The 11176-nt window shown below is 42.1% G+C and overlaps 1 protein-coding gene across 1 annotated transcript; it reads right to left on the bottom strand.

The window, feature by feature from the left end:
• Positions 1-881: 881 nt before the first annotated feature.
• On the bottom strand, positions 882-2102 carry LOC139191246 (uncharacterized). Its single transcript, XM_070811824.1, has one exon. It carries the CDS (start codon positions 2100-2102, stop codon positions 882-884), a length of 1221 nt encoding a protein of 406 aa, XP_070667925.1.
• Positions 2103-11176: the final 9074 nt, after the last annotated feature.

Genomic DNA, 11176 nt, shown 5'->3' on the forward strand with positions numbered 1-11176 from the left:
CCTCTCGCCTCCTCCACACTCGCATGCCCAAATAATACCGAGTCATCCGCAAAAAACAGGTGCGAGATCGGGGTTCCATTTGCCGACACTCTTAACCCGTGGAGGGCACCCCGATCAATCCCACGCCTAATGAGCATGGACAGACCTTCCGTACAGAGCAGGAAGAGATAGGGAGATAGGGGGTCTCCTTATCGCAGCCCTCGCTTCGGCAGAACAAGCCCAGTCGGGTTCCCATTTACTAGGATACTGAAAGAGGCCGTGGAAATGCATTCTTTGATCCAGTTGCAAAAAAGGGGAGCAAATCCCAATTTCGCCATCATGGATAAAAGGAACACCCACTCCACGCGGTCGTACGCCTTAGCCATGTCGAGCTTAATAGCCATACCAGTCTAGTCGCCTTTTTTTTTATGAAGCAGAGAGTGTAGGATCTCGTGCACCACCAAAATGTTATCCTGAATTTGTTTCCCCGCCACAAAGGCAGATTGATTATCACTAATCACCTTTGGCATCACCGTCTTTAGTCGGTTAGTGAGAACCTTGGCAATGACTTTGTAGATTACATTACATAGTGCAATAGGCCGGTATTGCGTCATATTCCTTGGGCACTTGACCTTAGGGATAAGCACAAGGTTAGTATGATTAAGTTTCCTTAGAATAGTACCAGAGTGCCAGAAGGCTTTGACTATCTTGATCACATCCTTGCCCACAGTATCCCAATGATCCTGGTAGAAGCATCCAGAATATCCGTCCGGGCCCGGGGCCCTAATCGGAGGAATTTGGAAGACAGCCGTTTTGATTTCCTCCTCAGTCACCGCTGCCGTCAAGGCAATATTGTCCTCAGCAGTCACACGTGGTGCTAGGCATTCCCCAATCTCATCGATTTACCCAGGGCTGCTAGACTTAAATAAGACCTCAAAATAGGATGTAGCAATTGAAGATATCGCTGCTTCGTCCTCTTGCCACACCCCATTCACGTCCTCAAGCCCCTTGATTTGGTTGAACCTTCTTCTTTTGAGGGTTTGAGCATGGAAGAACTTAGAATTTTTATCCCCTTCCTTTAACCATTGGGCACGCGACTTCACCCTCCAGTAAGCTTCTTCGTTTCGATGGGCGGCCCTGAGCTCTCGCTCCTTCATCTTGACCACCTCCGATGCAAATTCAGTAGACATATAAGCTGTTCTAATCTCCTCTTTCAGCTGCTCGATGACTTTCTTTGAGTTCCTTCCTCTCCCCCGATACCAATCCTTAAGCCTGTGCCTTAGGGCCTTCAATTTTTCACAAAATCGAAAAGCGTGTGACCCCCCATGTTTATCTCTCCATTCCTCTACCACCAGTTGTCTACACTCCTCCGTTGTGCTCCATCGTGCATCATAAGAGAATTTCCTCCCCTTCCACGCTTTCACTTTCTCCGTGGATAAAAATAACAGAGCATGGTCCGACCCTTCCAGTACCACGTGCCTGATTGTATTCTCTGGGTAAAGGTCCTGCCATTCCATAGTAGCCAATCCCATGTCCAGGCGTTGCTGGATAGGCTTCGCCTCCTGGTTATTCCGCCACGTAAACGGATAGCCGACAAAACCCAGGTCCATGAGTTCATTTTGAGCCACAAACTCTCTAAAGTCTCGCATACTTGACGTCGGTCTATAGTTGCCCCCCTCTTTCTCATCATTACACAGAATGTCATTAAAGTCCCCAATGAGAAGAGATTTTCCCCTGTTGTTCCCAAGCCGCCTGCTGAGATACCCCCATTGATCCCACCGTTTCTTCTCATCAGTGCTTGCGTAGATTGCAAACAAATACCAGTGACACATCTTGTGCTCATCCCAAATTTTAACTTCAATAACAAAGTCCTCAGACTTCACCAAAGTAACCTGGGAAGCATCCCGCCAGAAAACACAGAGGCCTCCCCCAATGCTCCTAGGTTCTACTGCGTGCATGTACTCCAACTCCAAACGTTTCTTAAGATACCCATATCGACTGCTTTTATTCTTGGTTTCAAGCAAAACCACAATGTCAGGGGTGTGAAGCCGATTCTGCTCCAGCAGATTGTCAACTGTCAGGTCACCCCCGATACCCTGACAGTTCCAGGTAAGTAGTCTCATTTGGGCGTGGGAGACCCCTCACGGCTGGTCTCCTCCGCCTCAACATATGTCTTCCTACTGAGCTTAGATTTTTTAGGTTCCACACAGGGGTTAACCTCATCCAGCTCCACCTCTCGGGCACTTCTCTTTTTGCCTGTCTTCTCGTTCATTACCGCTTCAATGATAGCTTCTAGCTCAAAGGGGTCATCATCTTTAGCCGAGTCGCACCCACTCCCGCCCCCCCAACCATCTCTAGCTTCCCTCCGTCTAGCAGTCACACTGTCCCCATCCTCACCAACGCCAGGTACAAGGTTAAGATCAAAAGTAGAGTCTCCATTCAGAGTCATGCTTACCGAATCCACCCGTCCCTCCTGCTCGTAATGGTCGTTGAGTACCACGTGTTCCGCTCCCGCTGCCACCGTACCCCCTGGCCCAATTAAACCTACATCGAAAGCCTGTTCTCTCGCTGATCTCGCCTCTTCTTCAGCTAGCCGCTGCCGTCGGATTTTCCCTGCAAGCACATTGTCTCTGTGTCCCATTTTGTTAGACGACCACCTAGGCTTGCTTGGTGATGTTGCAGTGTCGATAACCTCCTCCTCCAAAGGCGCGGTGCACTCACTGCCGCTCAGAGATCTACTATCCAAATTTTGGGGTTGACATCCCATTCCTGACGCCGTCGATGACCGCCCAGAGCGTCGTCCACCACCCAGTTCTTCGTTCTACCGCTCCGATCCACTCCGTCCACCATGTGACCCAGAAGATGCCTTGCTCCTAGGCCCAGCTCCCAAAGGATTGCCTCTCAGGTCCGACACTGCATCTAACCTACGGAACGCAAATGCCTTATTCCACTTTTTGGTACAATCTCCTGGGTCAGGTCTTTCATCCAAAATTTCCTTGCAAATCCTAGTTGGGTGACCCAGCTTCCCACAAATGAGACAGTAGTTAGGAAGTGATTCATACTTGAAGTCTATCCAGATCTTGCCGTCGTCGGGAAAGGTCACAAAGGTCCCCCGCATTAGGGGCTCGCGAACATTGAAGCCAATTTTCACCCGGAGGAATCTTCCAATACAGTCTCGGCTCCCAGATTTGTCCACCGATCGAACCTCACCCGTCAAACTTCCTATTGTTTCGGCTACCGCTTGAGTCATACTAAGCACCGGTACGTTATGCAGCTGGACCCAGAACACCCCCAGGGAGAGAGGGGTCCCTCGGTTCAGTCCCCTCTCCGTTCGATCCGCCACCAGTACAAGGTCGTTTTTGAACATCCAAGGCATGTCCGCCTCAACCACCCTTTGCAGATCCCTTTTCCCCGCAAAACGAGCTAGAAATCTCCGATCTCCAATTTCCCTAATCGAGACCCTCTCACGTCCGCGCCAGAGGGACATGAAGCAGTTAACGAACACATCCCCTTTCACTGCCTTCGCAGTGAGAACTTCTGCAATCAGGGTGAACTGAAACCCTAATAGAGCACTTTCAACATCCTTTCTCTCAATGCACACGCCTCCCTGTTCCTTCTCCGACAGGATGAGGTTGGTCCCAAATCGTGTCCCCAACTCCTCAAGATCCTCCTTCGGACTTCCCCCAGCCATGCCGAGTCAGAAAATCCGCGACCCACTCACCCCTCAGAGGTCACCACCATGAGCGCCAGCCACCGGTACCGTTTCTCCTCTCAGCTCTCCATCAGATCCAGATCTCCGCGCCTAAGCCTCTCGCCCTTTAGCCATCAGAGGAACAAAACTTCGCTCGCCGTTCCCCAGTAAAGCACGACAGCCGATCCAGATCCCTGGATTCGCAACCAGTGCTTCGAGAAGGAGGGATGAACCGGTCAGATCTCGATAGCGATTCAGCTACAGGCCGCGTTCGTCACCAGAGCACCGCACACCTCCTTTCGAGGCACGTCGAGCTTATAATTAAAACGTTTATATTGTAATCATTATTAGAAATTACCATTTATCCGACGAATTATTGATAAATGCAACATTGCAAGCCTTTACAAAAGAAACGTGTAAATTAACTATGATCTCTTTGGAATATCTAATGAAACTAGATAAGATGAAATTTCTTTCTTGATTATTCACACAACAAGGTTACATCTTTATACACACAATGCATATCACGATCCTACTCTATTGCCTATAATCAAAGCTAACTGAGAACCAAATAAGGAAGTAAATCTCTAATGAATAATTAACAATGTTTGACCAATCAATCCGAGATATCCTCTTCAACACTCCCCCTCAAGTTGGAGTGTATATTTATAACACCCAACTTGTTAAGTAATGCTTCAAATTGAACTGAACCCAGTGCTTTGGTAAACAAGTTAGCTGGTTGGTTTGTTGTTCGTATATAGGTTGTTCGTACCATCCCTCCTTGAATCTTCTCATGCACTACATGGCAGTCTATCTCTATGTGCTTTGTTCGTTCATGAAATACTGGATTTGAAGAGATGTGCAAAGAAGCTTGATTATCACAAAATAGCGTAACAGGTTGTGCATGGTTTACTCTCAAATCTTTCAAAATGTTCTTCAACCATGTGACTTCACAGCATGTAGTGGTCATAGAACGATACTCTACCTCTGCACTAGAACTAGACACAGTGCTTTGTTTCATTGTTTTTCAAGAGATTGGTGCTTGACCAAGTAAGATGCAATAACCAGTTACCGATCTTCTAGTGTTTTTACATCGAGCCCAATCAGCATCACAAAACGCATGTAATTGCAATGAACCTGTTGAAGGTAGAAATATTCCTTGTCCAGGAGCTTGTTTGATGTACCTGAGAACTTTGTGTGATGCGTCAAGATGTGGCTTGTGTGGTTTATCCATGAACTGACTCAATACATGAACTGCATAAGTTAGATTAGGCCTCGTGATGGTCAAGTAAATTAATCTACCCACGAGTTGCCTATACGAAGATGAATCCCTTAATAATGCCCCATCTGTTTATGTGAGAGATAGATTTTGTTCCAAAGGAATGGCACCAAGGAACCCAATGTCTTCTAATATTTCCAACGCATATTTGCATTGGCATAAAGTGATTCCCTTATTTGATCTTGCAACTTCTATCCCCAAGAAGTATTTGAGCTACCCCAAGTCCTTTAGTTTGAAACGTACGAAAATAAATTTCTTGGTCTCTTCAATCTCTTGTAAGTTGTTTCCTGTGAGTATCACATCATCAACATAGACCAATAATGTTATGAAACTACCTTGACGACTTCAGACGAATAATGAGTAGTCAGACCATGATTGATGGAATCCAGCAGCCTTAAGAGCATTTGATAGTTTGATAAACCATTGTCTCGAGGCTTGCTTTAAACCATAAATGGATTTGTTTAATTTGCATACTCGAGTCTCCCCATTTCGTCTGAATACAGGAGGAAAAAACATATAGACATCTTCATATAAATCACCATGCAAGAATGCGTTGTTCACGTCAAGTTGGTGCAAATGCCAACCTTGCAGCGAGGCAACATTGAGAAGGACATGAACAATGGTCAATTTGGCAACCGGTGCAAAGGTTTCCCAATAATCAACACATTCAATTTGACTATATCATTTCGCAACAAGCCGAGCTTTGTACCATTCAAGACTGCCATCATGTTTAAGCTTCACTTTGTAGACCCATTTGCAGCCAATGGAACGTCTGTGGGGGTGGCAAGGGCATGAGAGTCCAAGTGTGGTTGGCTTGAAGGGCTGCAATTTCATGCTGCATGGCCTCACGCCATTGTAAATCCTAAACAGCCTGTTGAAAACTGGTAGGTTCTTTGAGAAGAGTAAGTGTGGTGGTGAAGATTTTATGGTGAGAAGATAAACGACCATAGGATAAATGATGAGAAAGAGAATGTGAAGTATGTGAGGACTTGACGATGCTCATGGAAGATGTGGGAGCATCACGTGAAAGAATGGCTGCCTCAACAAGAAAGTCCTGCAAAAAATTGGATGGTTTTGTTGATCGCGTGCCTCGTCGGAGGGGATGAGAGACACGATCAGCAGAAGGTGGAAGATTGAGTAGGGGTGGAGAAAAAGAGGTGTCGAGGGAAGGAACCAAGGTTAGGGAGAGATGTGATGGAAAAACAGGATCCTGGGGTGTGATGCTAGAAGGACGAGGATAATCAAGAGAAGTGTCTTTTGAGAGTTTGGCGGAATGAGGGGACTCGGGAAAGGAGTTCATGGTAAATTTTAAAGGTGAAGTGGGATGGTGTGAAGTGAAGTGTGGCACAGTGGAAAGATCATGATTTTGATAAGGGAATTGATCCTAAAAAAACACAACATTCTGTGAGACAAATACCTTCTTAAATGTGAGATTAAATAGTCGATAACCCTTTTGACCATAAGGATAGCCAAGGAAAATACAACGACTTGCACAGGGATCAAATTTGGAAGGTCATTGCGCATGAGTGGATGTAAAACATAAACAACCAAAAATTCTTAAGTGAGAATAGTTTGGTTCCCTTTGAAAAAAAAATTCATATGGTGTTTTCCCTTAGAGAAGAGAGGTTGGTGTCCTATTGATAAGGTATGCCAAAGCAAGAATTAAATCCTTCCAGAAACATTTTGAAAGAGAAGCTTGGAAAAGTAACGCTCTAGCCATATTGAGTAAGTGCCGATGTTTGTGTTCGGTGACACCATTTTTCTGGGGTGTGTTAACACAACTAGATTGATGTAAGATTCCTTTGAAAGCGTAAAAACTTTCAAGTTTAAATTCAGGACCATTGTCACTTCGTACTATTTTGACCTTAGCATTGAATTGAGTTTCAACCATGTGAATGAATTGAACTAAGAGTTCTCGTGTATCTGACTTATGCCATCAAATAAACCCATGTGATCCTAGTATGGTCATCTACAATAGTGAGAAAATATTTGGCACCTGAAAGAGATGCAACCTGATAGCCACCCCAAATATCAATATGTATTAACTCAAAACATGATTTACTAGAAATTGAGCTTAATGGGAAAGATAATCTTGTTTGTTTGGCTAATGGACAAATCAAACAATATTGGAAACACAAGACTTATTATTGGAAAAGGGAAATAATGAAGAAGCTTTTGGAGAGGGATGTCCAAGACGTTGGTGCCAAAGGTTGGGAGAAGTGACTTGAACGTGATTGCATGTTCCTTTCTTAGGTGGGTCAAGGTAGTAAAGCCCCTTCCATTCAATTCTCATCCCAATCATCTTCCCCGAGCGTAGGTCCTGTATGACACAAAAATGGTTAATAGAATGAGTCATATGCTAACTTGCTGATGGATATCAAATTTAACCTAAAAGGTGGTACGCATAAGACATTATCATGAATGAGATTGGGTGAGAAGATTATTTGTCCAATATGGGTAACTTTGGCAAATGAACCATTTGGTAATTCAACAGTGTGATTCTCAACCTGCCTTGAACGCGTGTCCGTAGCACCACTATCCAAGATACATACACTTTTTCTTGCCATTATATGTAAAAGAGAAAGTTTTACCTGAAAGTTCTTCAACGTTTGAAGAATTACCGACTTGGTTGGCAAATGAAGACTTGTTTTTGTTCAACATTTGAAGAAATTGCTTACAATCCTCCGTAGAGAAAGGAATGATGGGCATCGCCTCCTTTTTGTCATGTGATGTAACCTAGTTCCATTTGGAAGAAAGGGAACGACTTGACTCATTTTCAGCAGTTGCTTTTCTCTTGCGATAAAAGTCAAAGGTGTAACATTTCCAGCCACAAAAGGCGCACTTAAGGTGAGCACGACAGTTCTTTGTATTGTGGTTTGTCTTGTTGCACTTTCCACAACGCTGCACATCATCGTCAGACTCAGTCTCGCGACCAGCACCCTTCACAGTGAACACAGCTGCTTCTGGTTGGACAATGTTCTTTCCACTCAAGACTCCGGCTTGATTCTCATGTCGAATGACAAGTGCATAGGCTTTGTTTACAGTGGGCAGGCTCTAGCAACAGAGTGTTGCTACAAAATGTAGCATACGAGTCATTTAAGCCTATGAGGAACTTCATCATTTTCTCAATTTTGATATATGACGTTATCTCTTTCTTCGTCTCACAACGGCATGTCGGGATTGAACACAAGACATCATGTTCATCCCAAAGACTATTAAGTTTAGTAAAATAAAAGCTTACTGTCATATTATTTTGCACACAGTCATGGATTTCGTTCTCTATATGAAATAGTTGAACGATGTTCACATGAGAAAACCTCTCTTGCAAGTCGAGCCACATCTGCCTTGCATCCTTGCAGTGTATGAAAATTCCCGAGATCTCCTTGGACATGGAACCAAGCAACCACGCTTTCACCAGGTTGTTGCATCGGTTCCATTGTTGTAGTTCTTCAATCTATTCATCACTTGGCTTCTTGATTGTTCCATCAATAAGCCCTAATTTGTTTTTGACCATCAAGGCCATGGTCATGGATTGAGCCCATGTACCATAGTTATATTCCACAAGCGGCTGCAGCACAAGTATTGCACTAGGTTGATCCGAGTGATGAAGGTAGAGTAGGTGATTAGGGTCTTCCTACTTTTGATACAAAGTCATGCCTGAAGAGGTTGACTTGTCCAGTTTGTCGCCCATAGCTATGTTTGCTAAGGTTTGTATTTTTTTGTTTTGTGTTTTTCCCAGTTTGATCACTCTAGTACCATTTAAAGAAACTAGATATTATGAAATTGCTTTCTTGATTATTCGCACAACAAGATTATATCTTTATACACACAGTGCATATCACAATCCTACTATATTGCCTATAATCAAGGCTAACTGAGAACTAAATAAGGAAGTAAATCTCTAATGAATAATTTACAATGTTTGACTAATCAATCCGAGATATCCTCTTCAACAAAATATTTTATGACCATATGCTATATTGTGATCACCACTACAAATTATCATTTGTTCGATAAAATTTTGCTTGAGAATGATAATTCATTAAGCATAAAAGGTGAACGTTTTGGTTTCTTCATACGTTTGACCATACGCCCTATTTGAGACTACTAAGGCAGGTGGTGGACTCTTTCATTAGGGAAGGGAAGAAGGGGCCTAAGCACGGCGAATGCCGTGCACCTGAGTGGCAAAGGAAAGTGAGATCGTACCTGAACCCGATCATTAATTTAAAATATTTACACTAGTGAATACCACAAAATATTATGTTATACTTAATGGAAGTATAGAATAAACTCCAAGTGTTTATTCAATATATTGTTTTGATGAGATACACATTCTACGCAATATCCAACCATCGAATTTGTTTATTTATCGGAGATCGCATACGCCAAAAATCACCAAAAACATATGTTCAAAGATTAGGTAATGGGACAAAATCTTTCGACGATTACAAACGAAAAATAGTGATTTAATAGCTATGTAACCTTTAATTTTGATTTTTGTAAGAACCGTAATTAAGAGTACATGATCATCAAATTTGATCATCTTTCAATCGTGTGAAATAAATTTAAAAAGTAAGGAAAAATTAATTTTTGATGTTTGCCCAACAAAATAGGTGCCAGTCGCGTTGGGCAACCATACACATATTCGTCAAGCAACACTGTTATATTCGTTGGGAAAACCTTAAAATTTTTCCCCAAATAAAATTTTTTCCCCATAATAAAAGGTTGGCCAACTAAATGTCCAAAATTTCATTAGGTAAACTTTATTTCGTCAAAATTAAACTGTTTTAAGCGATTTGGCTGACGAACATTTGAAGTTTGCCCGACGAAATTTTAGGGTTTTGAACACGTCATATTTTTTAAACCTTTGCTCGACGAATCATTTCATTGGTCAAATGTCTGATATGTTATAATTTGAGAGTACTTCTTCTTCCTCCATGCCGCTCAACCTGGAAATCTCTCTCTCTTTCTCGTCTCTTTATCGTTCTCTCTCAAGTCTCTCAGTACTCTCTCTATCCTCTATGTTTGTGAGCCACCACCACCGTACTCTCTCGACGTGGGCCACCAACACCCTTACTTTTTTCGTCCGTGAGCTACCACCACCACCATCACTCTCTTTTCATGAGCCACCACCACCATCAATGATCTCTCTCCTTCCTACTGCAAACCACCACCTACAAAATCAAAGGTAAATTTTATATTTGAATTTGTGAAAATAGTGATTTTTTTAGGGTTAAAGTTTTTTTATTTTCAACATTTGAAGTTTTTTTATCCCAGTTTGGTACCTAAAGTCATAATTCTGTAACACTTTCATACATCTGTTAATTTAGAACAAAACTAGAAATAAAGAATATGTAATTAGATCTGAAACAAAAATAAACTGAAATTTTAAATTAAAAAACGCATATGGCAGGAGGCTAATATTGTTTTAATCAGTATAATTACTGTCTTACTTTTGATTTATATAAATGTGGTTTATTGTAGGTAAGGATAAAAAATAAAAAATAAAAATATGATTGGTATTTTAGAAAAGAGGTTGACAAACCCTCCTCTCATTTAGTTATATATATATATATAAAAATTAGAAATGAGCGCCTAGTGTTTGAAGACAACATGGACCTTAGTTTTTTTTTTTTTTTTTTGGTTGAAAACTCTTCAAAAGTTTTTTTTTTTCAATGAAATTGGATAAAAAAGAGTATTAATTTAGAGAAATTTGAAAAACTAGGTTTTATGGGTCCATTAAACACTGTCAGAGCAAAGCCCATAAAGATATGCACCATCTTCCTATGCACCCAAGAAGGCCCAGCCCATAAAGATATGCACCATCTTGCTATGCACCCTAGGAGGTCCAGCCCATAAAGATATGACCATCTTGCTATGCACACTAGAAGGCCCAGCCCAATTTATTTATTCAGTTTCAAGGAGCCCAAAGTAGTTGTGGGGTTGAAAGTTATGAATTGTAATGTGGGCAACCCAAACATACAGAGCACTTTCCCAATGAGTGTTTATATTTTTATCCAATTAATTTCATACATGAAATTTGAACTCAAGATCTTCTCTAATGATCGTTGACACATATTAACTGAGCTTGACCTCATTTTTGTGGCAATTAATACGTGTTGTACTTTTATGCGCAAACGGAAGCGAATTATAACAAAGTATCGAATATCAACGTCGTAGGTGAAAGCTAAAACAAACAATCTCAAACTAACACAAGAGATTTACGT

This window comes from Malus domestica, chromosome 14 (assembly GCF_042453785.1).
Source record: "Malus domestica chromosome 14, GDT2T_hap1".
Lineage (NCBI taxonomy): Eukaryota > Viridiplantae > Streptophyta > Magnoliopsida > Rosales > Rosaceae > Malus > Malus domestica.